This window comes from Xiphophorus maculatus, chromosome 3 (genome assembly GCF_002775205.1).
Source record: "Xiphophorus maculatus strain JP 163 A chromosome 3, X_maculatus-5.0-male, whole genome shotgun sequence".
NCBI classification, from domain to species: Eukaryota; Metazoa; Chordata; class Actinopteri; order Cyprinodontiformes; family Poeciliidae; genus Xiphophorus; species Xiphophorus maculatus.
The window spans coordinates 11,758,809-11,775,142 of NC_036445.1; the positions used below are offsets into that span (position 1 = coordinate 11,758,809).

General features: G+C 41.1%; 1 protein-coding gene across 2 annotated transcripts in view; it reads left to right on the forward strand.

Moving 5' to 3' along the window:
• Window positions 1-16,334, forward strand: part of mtmr11 (myotubularin related protein 11) — a 35,426-nt gene that overhangs the window by 17,287 nt on the left and 1,805 nt on the right. For both annotated transcript variants that reach the window (XM_023330066.1, XM_005801854.3), the window contains exons 4-16: window positions 392-461; window positions 791-930; window positions 1,905-1,989; window positions 4,204-4,351; window positions 4,512-4,599; window positions 4,784-4,872; window positions 6,432-6,559; window positions 7,894-7,972; window positions 8,961-9,031; window positions 11,470-11,642; window positions 12,036-12,206; window positions 12,283-12,501; window positions 14,149-14,466. In XM_023330066.1, coding sequence (XP_023185834.1) covers window positions 392-461; window positions 791-930; window positions 1,905-1,989; window positions 4,204-4,351; window positions 4,512-4,599; window positions 4,784-4,872; window positions 6,432-6,559; window positions 7,894-7,972; window positions 8,961-9,031; window positions 11,470-11,642; window positions 12,036-12,206; window positions 12,283-12,501; window positions 14,149-14,466 — 1,779 coding nt within the window. The remainder of the gene's footprint in view (window positions 1-391; window positions 462-790; window positions 931-1,904; window positions 1,990-4,203; window positions 4,352-4,511; window positions 4,600-4,783; window positions 4,873-6,431; window positions 6,560-7,893; window positions 7,973-8,960; window positions 9,032-11,469; window positions 11,643-12,035; window positions 12,207-12,282; window positions 12,502-14,148; window positions 14,467-16,334) is intronic.

Below are 16,334 nucleotides of genomic sequence, written 5' to 3' on the forward strand. Positions count from 1 at the left end.
CATCAGCAGCTGGAGGATTGATGTTTTTTTAGACAGACCTGTGAAGACACTGTTGCAGTAATCAATGTAACTAAAGATAAATACATGGATGAGGTTTTTTTTCTAGATTAATCCTGGAAATGTTCTTCAGGTGATAGAAGACTGACTTTATAATTGTCTGTATGTGTCTTTGAATGTTCAGGTCTGAGTCCACCACTACATCAATAACACTACAGCAATTAGTTATTGGTGCTAAGCGCTAAGTCGTTTTTAAACCTGAAAGGATGGTTGACTTTTCCTTTTTTAAAAACAATCTAAAAACCAACATATAGAGAGTAAATATATTAAATCTGCAACCCGTTAGGACGCACCAGCCATCTAAATCTGGCTTCCTGTGTGATTTCTGATGCAGGACAACTCGGATCCAATCCTCCTGGGAGATCATGACATAGCTCTGGCATCTATAGAGAAAGTGGTGGCTGGTGAGTAACACCTCAAACCCACTCTGTGGTACCGCTCACTATCACCTGCTTTTAGCATCTGCTGCCATACTACAGCGATGGTTGTGTTTTATAGAACACAACTGGCTTCCTGTGTGAAGCTTCCTGTGTGAAGCTTCCTGGATTCATCACTGGGTGATGAGCTTCCCAGTGAGCTTCCTAGATTTATCTAGTAGATGACTCTCTCTAGATTAATCTAGTAGATGAATCTCTCTAGATTCATAAGTAGATGAATCTCTAGATTCATCTACTTATCTCTGCTTTATTTAATTTAATGTTTAACAGTTTTGTTGTCCTGTTTTGCGTTTCAGTCGGACCAAACAGAACCAAGCTGGTGACTCCGAACTCGTCCCTGAAGTTCACTCCAGAGGAGCTGGTGCTCTACTGTCGGGACATGAGAGTCATGTGCTTCCTGTTTGACCGCCTGACCCCTGATGCGCAGGTCTTAGAGGTGTGTCCTTATCTCATTTGGTTTATGACAGCAGTAATACACACACTGGGACATAAAACACATTCTGCAGGTCCAGAGTCTCATCAGAATCAAGGAGTTGATGGTTACATCAGCTGTTAGCTCAAATTTAATGTTATCTTTAATGAAGATGCACCGACCCAATAGTAATATCTGTATCGGTCCTGATATCGAAAACAATTCTAGATCAGGTCTCAGGGACAATGTTCCCAATCCATATGGGCAGATCTATACAGTCTAATTCTATGCTTTGCATAGTGACGTCATACTTTATTATTTATTTTACATTATTGCACTTCCTGAACCATTTTAAAGAAGGTTTGTTGCAGTTTAGTAGTAGTGAACCTATAGTAGTGAACCTATTGTTTTGGTCAGTTTCAGTTTCTTTATTACTTATTTTACAATGACAGTTTTACTGCTAATTCCCCTGATTGAACAACAACATTAAGGTTGTTGCTTTTATATCTTTTGACCAAGCATGTGAAACTATTGGTCTGTTGAAGTGTGCTGTATTGGTGCAACGTTATCAAATAAATTTGTAAGTCAGTACGTTTGTGTTTAAAAAAGAAAGGAAAGAAACATTTAAAGTCAATTCAGCACTGTTTTCTGTATCGGCCGATACTAAACCTCAGATATCCATATTGGAAGTGTAAAAAGTGGATTGATGCATTCCTATTCTTTTCCTTTTTTACTATTCAGCACTGATAAAATCAATATTTTTGGTGTTTTCTAGAACAGTTTCATAGCCCAGCCTCTTCCTGTGTGTGTGCTTGTGCACCAGATTGAAAGCTCAGGTTTCTTATCACCCTGTAGATCCGTCATGTCAGAGCCACAGCATGAAGCAGCTCATCAGCATCATAGCTCTTCTGATTTGCCTCAGATCTCCCTGCTGTAAGTTGACGACCTTTTGTCGACGTTTTGTCAACTGACGGGCTCTCTGTGGTTTCCCTCCTCAGATAACCTACACCATCGCCAAGACCTACCAGCCTCTCAAACCCGGCTCCGTTTTAGCCTTCCAGAACGGTGCCCTGGGGAGTGTAGGTGAGTGGTTTACTGTCTGCATCTGCTCCAGGTCCTTCCTGGAACCAATCCTATCCATGTTTTGTTGGGTAATATATTATATTCATTTTGGTCTTTTTAATGATTCAATTGAGCCATCATTCTTCTGGGGTGAAATGATTACACAACTACAGAGAAAAACAAGAAACATCTGGGTCCACAAGCGGGAATTTAATTGGATTTTAATTGGATTTTGTTCTTTAATCTACACACAGTTAAAGTTATACTAATAGGTTCGAAAGTATTCATGCAGGCCCCCACCCCCTAATAGTTCCTTCATGTCCTTTTTGCATTCTTTTTGTAGCCATTTTGGTGTAATTGCTTGCATATTTGATCATTCTTCTTGGCAGAAATTGCACAAATTATTTGGCTTCATGGCATCGATGTCCAAAAAGTTTAATAATGTTGAGGTTGGAGCTGTTTTTGAAGATTAAACTTTTAAACATTTAAATTTTCACCATTGTACTCCTTGAATTTCCATAGGAACTACCATTTTGTTTGACAATTGCTTTTTATAGCTTCGTTTTACTTTGACTTTGAATCTAAATCAACTCACAGAACAAATGATTAAAATAAAACGCAGCTTTTGGAAAATATATTTTCAGTCATTATAATTTTTTAAGGACAAAAAGTGAAGGATGAAAATAATCTGAAATCAAATTTGGTATAAAAAAAATCTGAGATTTTATTTTTAAGCCATATCACACAGCCATATTTTGTTGCCATGGCTACACATAATTACAGCTGTCTAAATAGCTCAATGTTTGTCATGTGACTACGGATGACTTTTACTTCCTGGTTGAGCGTGAAGGTGCTGATTTTGGAGTACATGTTTCTCTTTTATCTTGTCTTTCATGGTTTGTCCTTTATATCCACATTTGAGCTTAAATCTGTAACCATGCTTATTGAAATTCAGTTAAACTAACAAAATAATAAATCTTATTTTTATTCTGTTTCAACGTCTCATTTGGTCTCCATGAAGCATTTTATAGTTTTCTCACTTTGGGTCTAAACACAGAATGTACAAAAATCTGTGATTGCGGTTCGTCATCCGTCTGCGTGTCATTCCCACCATCTGCAGCACCGTCTGAATGCAATGCTGCAACTCTCCAACTTGTGGAAAATATAAAATTGGAAACATCACAAAATCTGTGCAGACCATAACAACACACAAAGCTCTCAAGTTTCAGATATTAGAAACGTTCTCTTAGGTGGCGGGACAATGAATACGTTGGCTTTGAAACCGTAACCATATGGAGGAGATCTGTTGAAACTGACATCGATTTGAAGATCAAACCAACGTAACTAAATATATAATCATGCTATCAAAGAGCAGGGGTTATTTTAATATAGCAACAGACCTCAGAAGTTTGTTGCAGTTATAAACATTTTTAAGCACGCTGCTGAGTGTAGCCACATATGGAAACATGAACCCCCTCTGTACTTTATGTCAGGGTATGCTAAAGCTACGCTACGCTGGCTGCTCTGGCTGACTGTCAGCTCTTGGATTAATAATGCAAGCCCCCTTCAGCAGCAAGTAGTTAGATGACCTGGAGTTCAACTCTGCCCTAAAGGGTCAAGTGTGTCCGTTCCGAGTCTGCCACACCATTCAAGAAACATTAAATGGTGATCTGACATTGAGAAAGTACTATTTTAATAGTTTTTCCTCCTCCTTTTACTGAATAACCCAAATAGTTTGTGGCACATTTCATTGCAACACTTTTGTATCCAGAGGAGGTGATGCCCTGTCAGTGACTGCGCAGGTCCTATGGCTGCAACACAAGCTCAAATCATCAGCCAGCCTCCACTGTGTCGATGTGCTGCTTGGGTTCCTCAGCGTTTCTTGACTCCGCCCACTCTGGCGTTTATCAAAATGTGTCCAGGGGCGGGGCACATTTTGAGGTCATTGCTGCAAAGTCATTGCTGTTGCCTTTCTGCTCTGTTATTGTGTCAACACACTCAGCAAACTCCCAAAATCCCTTTTTATTATGAAATAAGTCAAATTTTAGAAGTATAATGAAACTCCAGAAATGTAAAGTGGTGTACTTTCTTATCATTACTGTATAAAACTGAGAAACAGCAAATGGTGGTGTAATCTAATTTAAATACTATATCTGCTCTCCTCTTCAAAGTGTCACAGATAATATTTGAATAAAAAATCCAAACCTTGTGTTTGAATCGCTTTTCCTCCTCCAGAAATGAAGCAGTTCCTAAGCAACCGCCACCGAGACTCCCACATGAACTGGTTTGAATCTGCCTCGGACTGGGAGCAAGAGCTGGAGCGCTGCGGCGCCACGAGCTGGAGGGTCAGCTCCGTCAACGACCGCTTCGAAATGTCGAACAGGTAAAACCACAGGCTGTGCAAATGTTGAAAACAGTAAAAACAAGAGAAGACGAAACAGAAACAGACAGACGGCCCCTCAGGCTGCGCTGACGCGTTCTCTAATGTGAGTGTTTTTAACATGAAAAAAACAACCAAAGCCGTTCTCTCTGCTTCCTGACAGCCTGTCGAGGTTCATCGTCGTTCCTCAGAAGGTTTTGGACACAGAGCTGAAGAAGAGTTTTGCCCACTTCAATGAAGGACGGATACCTGTAGGTTTCACAAACACAACACATAAATTCACAACGCGTTTTTAAATTTGTGATTTGTTGAAGTGGGTTTGCTGATGTTTCAGCTTCTCATTAACATTCTTTCAGGATGAATTAATTTTAATTTAGTTGTTTTTGTGGAAAGTGTAACGCGGCAGGGTGACGCTCTGGTTTTGGTTTGTTGCAGCGCTGGTGCTGGAGGCATCCCAGAGGCAGCGACCTGCTGCGCATGTCCAGCTTCCAGAACAACATCTACCACGAGAAAGACGACATCAGGTCTGGGATCGCAGCTGCATCTGTTTAATCAGGACTATTTGATCACAATAAACTCTGGTTTGGCTGTAGGTTGGGTAACATTTAGGTTGCTAAACCCTGAAATGTTTTGGAAAGAGTTTGTTAGTCTCTTGTCTTGGTTTGGGATGTCTGTGCTTTAAATACCTACTCTGAAAAAAAGAGAATGGAACTCCAACTTACAAATATTGAGTCAGTTTGTTACAAGTAATCAAATTAAGGTTGTCCAACTTACTTTATTTACGCTTGTTTAACATGACAACTTAATAAATTTAGTATATTTATTTGGATAAACGTAATTTGATTACTTGAAACAAATTAACACAATTCTTTTTAAGCTTGTTGACCTGTTTTTATGTGTACTAAAAGTCTAAAAATGGCTTCATCAATGTTTAGCCTCCAGGAAACCTAGTCTTTCAGCTATGATGAGTGTTTATGTTCTGAGCAACCATTTAAATAAGCTTTTATTTCAGCTAAATAAGCAATCAAATCAAATAAATCTCTGTAACAGCTTTTAGCAAAAGGAATGTGGCTATCAACTTTTTATAACATAACGTATAACTTATTGTTGTCCTTTACACAACAGTATTTAAAATGGTAGGAGTTGCTTTATCTACTGATAATACTGCCAAACATGAGAGTGAAATGGAAAATCACCTCACCACAGATTACAGCTTCTTTAAATGAGTTTTTTAGCTGATCTCTATCTTCCTTTCTGTAAGGTAATGCTGTGCAGGTTTACTGCTGACTGTCGTGTTTTTACTCTGCAGCTGGAGTTTATTTTTGTCACCGTGTTGAGAAGAAGCTCAGATAAGTTTTATCGCTCCCTGAACAGGAAACACATTGGAACTGCTGAAAGCCACAAGCTACTTATTAAACCTGCAGATTAAAAGCTGCTTAGAGTCACAACAGCAGGACCTAGTTTAGACGCTCTCTTCTTACTTCCCTATTTCTGAACAACTTCCTACTGTCACTGGAAACGCCACAGGCGAATAAAATGTACAGAATAAAAAAAAAAATCATTACTTATAAGCCATGTGAGTAAAAACTGAGTCCACCTCATGATTGTAGAACCACTTTTATCCTCGATAACTGATTGGTCTTCTTCTGTGTGACGTTGTTAAGCTTTTCTCGTCATTTTGCAGGTTTTTTGGCCCAATGTTCAATCTGACATTGCTTCAGTTCAGCGATGTTTCCAGATATTAGTTTCTGCCCAGCTTTTTGGTCAAGTTTAGGTCGTTGATTATTTTTCTTCCAGGATTCTGCCATGTTTGGTGTCATTATCAGCTGACCTCAGATTTGAGTCTAGAAAACTCAGATCAACTCAGTTTACAAACTTAAGCGATGCCTCCATATTTGTTTTATAAAAAGAAGTTTTCTCGTTCAATACTTAATCTTTTTCTTCTGTCCTGTCACTAATTTTAACATTTATGTTCATTATGTCTAAAATCTTAGAATTTACAGAGGGTGTACTTTCTTTTTCTTGTAACACACCAAAGGTGAGCTGGTGGTAAAGTAACCCAGTGTCATGTTGTGCTCTGCAGGAATCTGGAGATGGTTCTGTTTGGTTGTCAGTCGTCTCTGTGTGTGGTGGTGGAGCTGGGCGACGAGCTGCCGTCACCCGCCGACATCCAGCTGGCTCACAGCCGCCTGCGGGCCCTTTGTCTGGGAGGTGGGCTCAGACACACACACTCACATCCACACCAGGCTTTGGTCTCCACAACATAACATGTTTCAGGAAAATTGTCCCCACAAGGTGTTAAATACATGTTTCACCTGAACCAACATGTGTTCAGACAGCGCAGAAAACCAAGCGTTCATATCTGCCATAAATCTGTGTGATGGAAATTAATCTATTTTCCAAAGCTCTTACATTTCAGGACAATTTCAATAAAACTGATAAAACTAGAAGGTTCCTCAGTTATATTTACAATATAAATCAAAGTTTTTTTTGTTTATTTTAATGTAAAAGAGTAAAAAAAAATTCTACACAAACTACACGAGTGCACTTATGTGATTCAAACCGAACAGGTAGGTGTCATTAGCTTTTTGATAATATACTATGTTGTACCACATGTTGACATTCATACATGGTGAGTAACAACATATTGGAAGTTAGTTCTGTATTAGCATTAGCTTCTGCTTAATACCATGTTGGTATAACACTTTAGTGTTAGAGAAACTGTCTATGGTTAGTTCTTTAGGATTAACACAGATAACATTTTAGTTAGCGGTACATTGCTAATGACATTATTGGAAGTAACTTAATAAAGTTAAGAAAAAACCATTTGAATATCGCTTTAATTTGCATTTCTGAAACAAATTTACGGTTATGCAAATTACGTTATCCCAAAAAGTTCATCCAGATACTAGAAAATAAAGTCAAATAGACATTTCCCTTTTCTTTCTTTGGTAGATATGATTTATTGGAGTCATATACAATAATCTTATCTTCTTGCAGCAGATTAGGAGCACATTTTAGAAAGTAATTGTTGTTAAAGTACGTATGAAACACCCCCAAGAACAGCATGAAAGGACAAAATGGTTTAAGGCAGAAAGATGATTGAATTTATCTGGTACAAAAAGAGCAAAAGTGCAAAATGGTCTGTATGACCTGCAATCCTTTGTACAGCTGTTAGATTTGAGTTCACAAGTTGACAGAGTAACAAAGGAGCCTAGCAGCATGTTCCACCTCAGCTTCACATGCAGAACTCATCCACACTCTGTGTGAAGGACGCTTTTTATCGCAGCTCACGCATTTATCAGCTCTGTGTTTTGTCTTGTTTCACAGCGCAGAGCTCTCTGCTGTGAAAAAAAAACACCCACACATGAATTCAGTCGGTTACCGGGAGGATTTAGTCCTTCATAATGAAACTAGATGCTCAGTGATTGGCTCAGCGTTATGTGGGTTTTATTCCTCATATAACTGTTGTTGAGGTGGGATCAGATCTGAATGCTTTTGTGTGTGTGTAGTTTCTGGGTTCTGAGGTCATGTTTGGGTTTCAGATATCTCCTCCTCTGTGTCAGTGCCTGATGATAAATGGTTGTCCACGCTGGAGGGAACGCACTGGCTGGACTACATCAGGTAAAACCTCACAGTCTCACAGCCTGCAGTTTCTCTCACATTCAGCTTCCAGATGCTTTATGCTTGTTTGGGTGTCATAACATTCTACTACAGCTCCCATAATGCACCGGGCTTTCAGCATGACAGCAGTTAATCTTCCAGACATTCAGCTCAGCTGCAACACTGTGAAGAGATTCAGATATTTTTCTCCTGGAAGGAAAATCAAACTTTTAGATTCACTACGAGGCCTTCAAGCTTCCTTCTTTTCATCCTTTCATCCTGTCTTCCCTCTGGCCTTCCTTCTCTCTTTTTTCATCCTTTCCATTGATCAAAATGTTGTTTTTCTTTCCAGCTCTCCTTTCATCTGTTCATCTCTTCTTTCCTTCTTCCCATCCTTCCTTCCTCTTGTCAATATTTCCTTCTTCCATTTGCTCTTCCTTCAATCTTACTTCTCTCCTTCCTTCTGGTAATCATTCTTTCTTTCTTCCTTCCTTCTCTTAAAGTCTGCTGCTGCATCTTGTCACTGCCGGTGTATTTTGGGAAAATAGTATTTAACTATATGTAACTACTGACGGCAACATATGGATAAGAGATATGAGGCAGCCTCTCTATTACTATTATTAAAAAACCCAGATTTGGTCTGGTTGTTTTGGTTAAGGTTTATGTTCAGACCAGCAGAGCCAGAGGCAGAATATTCCTGCTCACATTGGTGTTTGAGAGTGAACCTGACTGCCAGCTGAACGGCTCCAGGGTTCGGTTCTGGCTCTGGAAGCTTCTTAGAGAAGCAGAATCAGACAGAAATCCTCCAGGATCCTCGGAGGACTAAATGTTGCAGAGTAGCTGCTCAGTCAGCATCGTTTTACTCAAAACTGCAAATATTTCCTTTTTACTCCAACATCAACACTCTGGGGAATGTCGTTCCTTAACCTTTCTCTGTGTGTGTGTGTGTGTGTGTGTGTGTGTCTGTGTGTGTGTGTGTGTGTCTGTGTGTGTGTCTGTGTGTGTCCAGGTCGTGTCTGAGGAAAGCGTCAGAGGTTTCCTGTTTGCTGCGCAGCGGTCACCTGACCGTGGCCCTGCAGGGTGAGTCACATGACGCTAGACCCTGGCTCACATTATTCAGTCCATCCATTCATTATTCACACCAGTCCTCATTAAAGCCACGTTAGGGCTCAGAGTGAAGTAACGCGTTAGCAGGAACAACCACACTCCACTGGACCTACATGCACAGTTAAAGGCCTCCAAACAAAAGATCCGCTCACAGCCTGCAGCGACCGCTGCTTCACCTGACAGGTAAATCCACACCACTGCATCTTACTGCACAGACTTTATCATTTGATGTGACTTAGTTTAGCTTCTGAAGGAAACTCTAAACCTGTCAGATTTATAATTTCAGCTTCACTTGGTTCAAATAAAAAAAATTCCTATTTAACCACCTGAGAATTATTGTTTTAGCTGCTGATGCTTCCTTTGCTAGAAATGATAAAGCGTTAACTAAAGAAATGCTGTTATTGCATTTTAGGCAATACTTTTTTATTATTATTATTTTAAAAGGAACTGAATTATTTATTTGTGTTTTATAAAATAAGTTTAATAAGAAATTCTGTCATTACTTTCATGGACAGAATTTCTAGGCGCAGCCAAGGTGTTGAGGGGATCCGATTTGGTGGCCTTAGGATCTCGTCTCTGCTTTTTGCAGACGATGTGGTCCTACTGGCCTCATCAGGTCATGATCTGCAGCTCTCGCTGGAGCGGTTCGCAGCCGAGTGTGAAGCGGCCGGGATGGGAATCAGTGCCTCCAAATCCGAGGTCATGGTCTTGAGCCGGAAAAGGGTAGAGTGCCTTCTCCGGGTCAAGGGGGGTCTCCTGCCCCAGGTGGAGGAGTTCAAGTATCTCGGGATCTTGTTCACGAATGAGGGAAGAAGGGAGCGGGAGATCGACAGGCGGATTGGCGCAGCGTCTGCTGTCAAGCGGGCGCTGTACCGGTCCGTCGTGGTGAAGAGAGAGCTGAGCTAAAAAGCGAAGCTCTCGATTTACCGGTCGATCTACGTTCCCACCCTCATCTATGGTCATGAGCTTTGGGTCATGACCGAAAGAACGAGATCGCGGATACAAGCGGCCGAAATGGGTTTTCTCCGTAGGGTGGCTGGGCTCTCCCTTAGAGATAGGGTGAGAAGCTCAGTCATCCGGGAGGGACTCAGAGTAGAGCCGCTGCTCCTTCACATCGAGAGGAGCCAGTTGAGGAGCATCTGGTCAGGATGCCTCCTGGACGCCTCCCTGGTGAGGTGTTCCGGGCACGTCCCACCGGGAGGAGGCCCCGGGGAAGACCCAGGACACGCTGGAGGGACTATGTCTCTCGGCTGGCCTGGGAACGCCTCGGGATTCCCCCGGAGGAGCTGGAAGAAGTGGCTGGGGAGAGGGAAGTCTGGGCCTCCCTTCTGAAGCTGCTACCCCCGCGACCCGACCTCGGATAAGCGGAAGAAGATGGATGGATGGATGGATGGATGGAGTTTAAGTGGTTAAATGAAATATCAGTAGAATGTGCCAATTTTTTTATGCGATTAATCAACAGAATAATCGATTAGTAGAATAATTGTTAGCTGTAGTCCTAATTTAGATTTGAACCACCCAATCAATAAGATTTATGATATTTAGCTGCAGCGCTGCAGTAGGATATTTGTTTAGTATATATTTTCTTGTTTTTCATTCAGTAGCAACACAATTTTTTGGGGGCTTCCGAAAAAATTTCAGTTACTCAAAAATATTTAATTCATCCCAAAGGGAAACTAAATGTAGTTATAATAACAGACAGAAACTGGAGGCCAGTTTCCTTCTGGGGAAAAGTTTCACAGACTTTACAAACACTGAGCTGTTTGGCCAGAATGGAGAGAAGTGCATTTCCAGGGATCAACGCTGTGAAAACAGCGTTAACTCTTGAGCATGGTGGTGGCTACATCATGATGCGGGGCTGTTTTACTGAACTGATGCATTTCACAAAATGGATTAAATGATAAAAGAAGAGGACTGCCTCAAATCAACATTTCCTAAAACCTGGATCTGCATCAAAAGACCAACCAGAACCATTTAATTGAAAGTTCTTCCTTAGAAGGTTTTGTTTGTTTCATTATAATTCAAAAGTGATCAGAGGTGTCAGCTGATGACAGAGTTAGCATGCATCTGTCCTTGGAGCATTTTCTGGATCTCTGGAGGTTTTTTCTTCACTGCTTTTGATCACCACTTGCATTTCACATGCTTTGAAAACGAAGACGTAACGTGGCTATTAGGCCTTTGTTAGATCATGTTGAAATTCGTTAGACAAACATGTTTGCTCATTTCTCACTATCTGCTGTGGCAGAACAAAACCACCCTGTGACACAGACGTTATTCAAACTGGGGCAGTTTTTCATCCTGCAGACCTGTGATAAGCCATTTTCCCCCTCTGGTGTTTGTTCCTCTAATGCTGCTTTTTGGAGAAATTTGCTTTAAGCTAAACCTTTATGCTCTCCTGTGTTTCAAACCAGAGGTGGAGGACCGGGACATGAGCTGCGTGGTGTCCAGCCTGGTCCAGGTGATGTGCGACCCCCACTATCGGACCCAGCACGGCTTCCAGGGCCTGGTGCAGAAGGAGTGGGTGATGGCCGGCCACCGCTTCTACAGCCGTATCAACTACCACCGAGACAGCGACAAGGAGGAGGTGAGGCTCCAAAACTGCAAGCAAGTTAGCAATCAAAATGTCCAACATCGACTCTGCATATTCCCTCTCCTCCTCCGGCGTTTTAGTCCACTCCACTTGGTTTATTTGGGAACCAAGGTTGCAATATGTGTTAGATTTTCAGCTCCTGCTGTTCTCGTTCACGCAGCACTGTTAAACGAACCAAACATTTTAAAAAACCTGTTCGCTCCCCTCGCCTGTGGGGGCGCTACTCCAAGAACTACTGAAGGAAATGACACAAAAACCAGACACTTTTTTGGTCCACATCAGAGTTTGATTTACAGAAAACAAACCAAACCTAGAGTTGGGTTAAAGCTGACTAAACGGGGCTGGTGTGAACGCACTCTGATCCTCTCCCTTTCCCTGTTCCTGCAGTCTCCGGTCTTCCTGCTCTTTCTGGACTGCGTCTGGCACCTGTGGTTCCAGTTCCCGTCCCGTTTCCAGCTGACAGACGACTTCCTGTTGGCCCTGCACGACAGCGTCCACCTGCCGCTCTTCTCCACCTTCCTGTCAAACTGCCAGCGGGAGAGATGCAAACGCTCCCAGGTACTGAACACCTGGGACAAACTCCTCCATCCTGCCCAGAACTACGTTTCTGACTCATTTTTTAAACTCTTGGCAGAACGTCGGCCAGTTGTACACGCCCGTTAACGGCTGGAGGGACATGCTGGGTCCGGACTCTTCCTCGGACACGTCGGACCCTCCGCTGCCTCCGGTTTGGGACTGGGCCCTGCAGTACAGTCGGGAGAGGCGGGACGGCTTCGTCCAACCCGTCGCCCCGACGCCGCCGCTCCAGCCGCTGCTGAACGGAAACCTCAACACCAACCTGGACACACACAGGGTAAATGGTCTGAGCACCGACACCTGAACCAGAGCTGCTAACATTTAGCTTTATCACAATATCTTGTGGTTCTGTTGTGATAACAATAATAGTGGCAAAACTAGTTTTTTAGGTAACTTTATAACTGACTACATGACACAGCAAACACAAATCCTGCTCTACAGAAACATTTCCACTGATAAAGCTCTTCTTCAGGCACAAAAAGAAATGCGATTTGTATCACTACATGCATCAAGGTTATTATAGTATAGCCTTTTGAACTAAACAAAATCTACAATAACTAATGAAAACTAAACAATGAACTAATAAAAACCAGCAAACACACTAAAAACTGATTAAAGCTAACTGAAATCGACAAGCAAAAAGTGACAATGAAATAAAACTAAACTATAATAAAAAACCCAAAACTTTTACACCCCTGCACTGTACACAGTAACTGCATTTAATCATATTTTCAAATTATTGATATTTTTTTATTCTATGGATGAAAAAATATTTGAGAAAATAGTAAAAGTAACAATCCAGACAATGTTTTTTTTTAACATCATGATTTGGAATTTATCATGACAGCGACAAATCAAAATTATTCTCATCGATAAGAATTTTATCGTGATAAATAAACGATATGATAAATTTCCAGCCCCAGCTGTTAGCAGCAGCGCATGGTTGGAAATCACATCCTGTTCTTGAGAGAAACCACAGCTCCCTCTAGTGGTGGACATAAAACAAGCCACTGCTCCTTCACCGAGCTGCAGCTGAGCTCCAGAGCATCAATTTTCACAGAGACAAGTTAACTGTTTATAAAATGGACCTTGGATTTATATCAACCTTTATTTATTCAACCAGGATCAAATCTCTGTTTCAAGAGAGTCCTGGCAAGTGACAGCAGCATAATTAGAAGTAGTTTCTTACTGATAGATGCGCTTTCATTCATCAACAACAGTATATTTTTTAAGTAGAATGTATTTATTGGTTTATTTATTGTTCACCTTTCTTACCACCACATGTTTGTTTTGTGTTTTTAACCTCCACTGGTTGAAGCAGGAGAATTTAGTGCCATGACCTCTAATTAATTATAAATTACTGTTATTTTGTTGTTTTTTATTGTGACTGGCTGTAAAATTATTTGCCCTTTTGGACACGAATAAAGATCTGAATCTGAGGAGCAGAATGGACAATAAACTAAAAAAGGAGAAAACAATACAAATATTGCCTTTTTTATGTGTAATACGTAGTTGATGTAAGAACAATAATCTGAATGGATGAAATAAAATATTGTTTTGATTTGATGACATTAATGTCATTTCCTATGATGAAAAAAAAGAATGAAGCAGAATGCATCATGGGTAGTTTCTGCAAAGATACATAGTTATTAATGTTGTTTTATGTATTATTCCATATGATTTTATTATGTGCTTATTATTGTGCTTTAACATCAACCTGCCAACGGGACTAGAGATGGAAATTAGCCCCCAGGCTGTAATCTCAGTAAATTTTTATAAATATGTATTTATTTGTTTTTAACAATGAACTTACAGCTGAAAATATAAAGTTTTTATGTTGTCCTGCTCAGAGTTTCTGCTGCTGTTGCACTTCTATCAGTTAAATCTTTTATCTTTCCTGTGTGTTTGTGTCGCGGCCCTCCAGCTGGCCGACGCCGGCCCCGGCTCCGTGTTCCTGCTCTCCCGCGGCGCCTTCACCTGCCCCGCCAACCTGCCGCCCTGGCGCAGCGGCGGCTCGGGCGCCTACAGAAAGAGCCACCGGAGGGCGATGTCCTGTGAGAACGTGCCTGGCCTGGAGCGGCTGCTGAAGGCGTGGGCCCTGACTGAGCTGCCCCAGAACACGGCCACCACCTCCGGCCCCAAGGGACCCCTGGATCCGTACGAGCCGCTGCTGCCCCTCCTGATGGGTCCCTGCATGAGCCTGTGGAGGGAGTGCTACCTGCGGGGGGCGCTGCACGCTCAGGTACGTGGCAGGACTCTGTGAGGAATCCAGCAGATGATGTCGCCTCTTAGAAATGCTGGTCAGTCGGACCTGGTGGTTAGTAACTCCCAGAGCAAAGCGGAGGCTTCGTGGTGCGTCTTAACGTCGTTACCATGGCGATGATAAGAGTAGTCCAGGGCCATGTGGGCGGATGCCGTCACCTACTGCACACAAGCTGCAGAGGGATCCACTTCATGTTACAGGAAGTGATTATGAAACGTTTTGGAGCCTTTTATAGATTTTCCTGAAGATATGAGAGGAACACAAATCATCAGTGACACAACAAATGGACTGAATGGTCTGTTGTGTGTTAAGTTTAGGTTCTTTTAAATGTCTGGATGATTCACAGGATGAAGTGATTTAATAACATCACTCTGAAAACTCCCAGCTAATCCACTGAAAAGATGTTAAAGCCTGGAAACATCTAAACTCAGGGTCTAGTACTTTTAGCTCTAATCACTAGAACACAAAAATATGCAGCAGGATTTTTGATAAAGGAAGTAATGTTGAAAATGAGGAGATTTGGAAATCACTCTCATTTATCCATTAAAAGCCATAAAATCCATGACTTCCTTTTAGTTTCTTTTGTTTTTCTTAATGAACAGAAAATGGTGTCTTAGAACCTGTTAAGTTTCGTTTTCAGTCTGTTGAGTAAAATCATTTTTATGTTTAAATCTAAAAAAAAAGAAAAGGAACGTTTGGCTTTTTTTAGAGGTTGAGCTCTATAAGATAAAAAAAAAATCATACATTTTCAAAGGTTCTTTGTTTACTGCCAACCAAGTTTTTATTTATCTTGATTGGAGAAAACCGAACCATGATGCTCCGGAACTGCTTACTAATAACTAGCAAGAGAAGCTAATAATGGAATCTGCTAATGCTGCAGTTTCTGACTGTTTCCTTTATCAGGGGGAAATCAGTCATCGTCTTTATTAGGTATGAAATGAAAAAAGCCTGGTGGGGGTGGAAAGCTGCTCTGACTGTCTGCTTGGTGCTACAGGCTGTTATTTTTATCCAGCTGCACTGATACATGCAGCATTTCTATACATAAATATGAGAGCTATGGTAATTAATATGGCCTGTGTGGTGAGGGTGAAGAATTTGAAGCAGCTGCTGTTTAAAGCTATAAGCTGTTTCTGGCCTGAGATAAAATGATAAACTCTGATCTCTAGATATACAAACTGCAGTGAATCGACCATTCAGAGCTCCTCAGTGATCTTAATCTAAACAAATATTTTAGTTTTTTCACCCTGGATTTAATGCAGATTATCTTTGTTGCTGTTCTTTTCAGAAACAAACCAATCTCAGTGTGTTTTATTAAATTCTTTTGTGTCAAACCAACACCAAGCAGTGCATAAATGTCAAAAGGAGAAAACACCTATGGGGTTAATGTCTGCTTCAGAAAATGATCTGATGGGACGCTGGGAAAGACTACTGTTGTGTTCAAGTTGTGCTAAAAGGACCTAGCTTATCGGCTAAACTTTTCTAGCCTATAAAGCAGCAGCGCAGACGTCCCCAATGCTAACGTCAGCATCCACAGTTCACATTTATTATAAAGTTCCATGAATGATCAGCGGTTCCTGTAAAAAGGGAAAGCTGAACTTATTCAACCAATCTGATGGTTGAATAATTTAAATAACAGATTAAAAAGAGTAAATATCTTTGTTGTTGAGCTCAGATATCTGTTTATCCAATAATTTAACTGCAAAATGTGTTGTTGAATTGAAAATGTTTTCAATATATGGTTTTGGATTAAAATGCTATTAGTTTATTACAGATCCTGTAATAAATTGGATTAACAGCTGGTTTTATTCCAGGGTATCAGGACGGACCCCCGATACCCTGAAATAAAA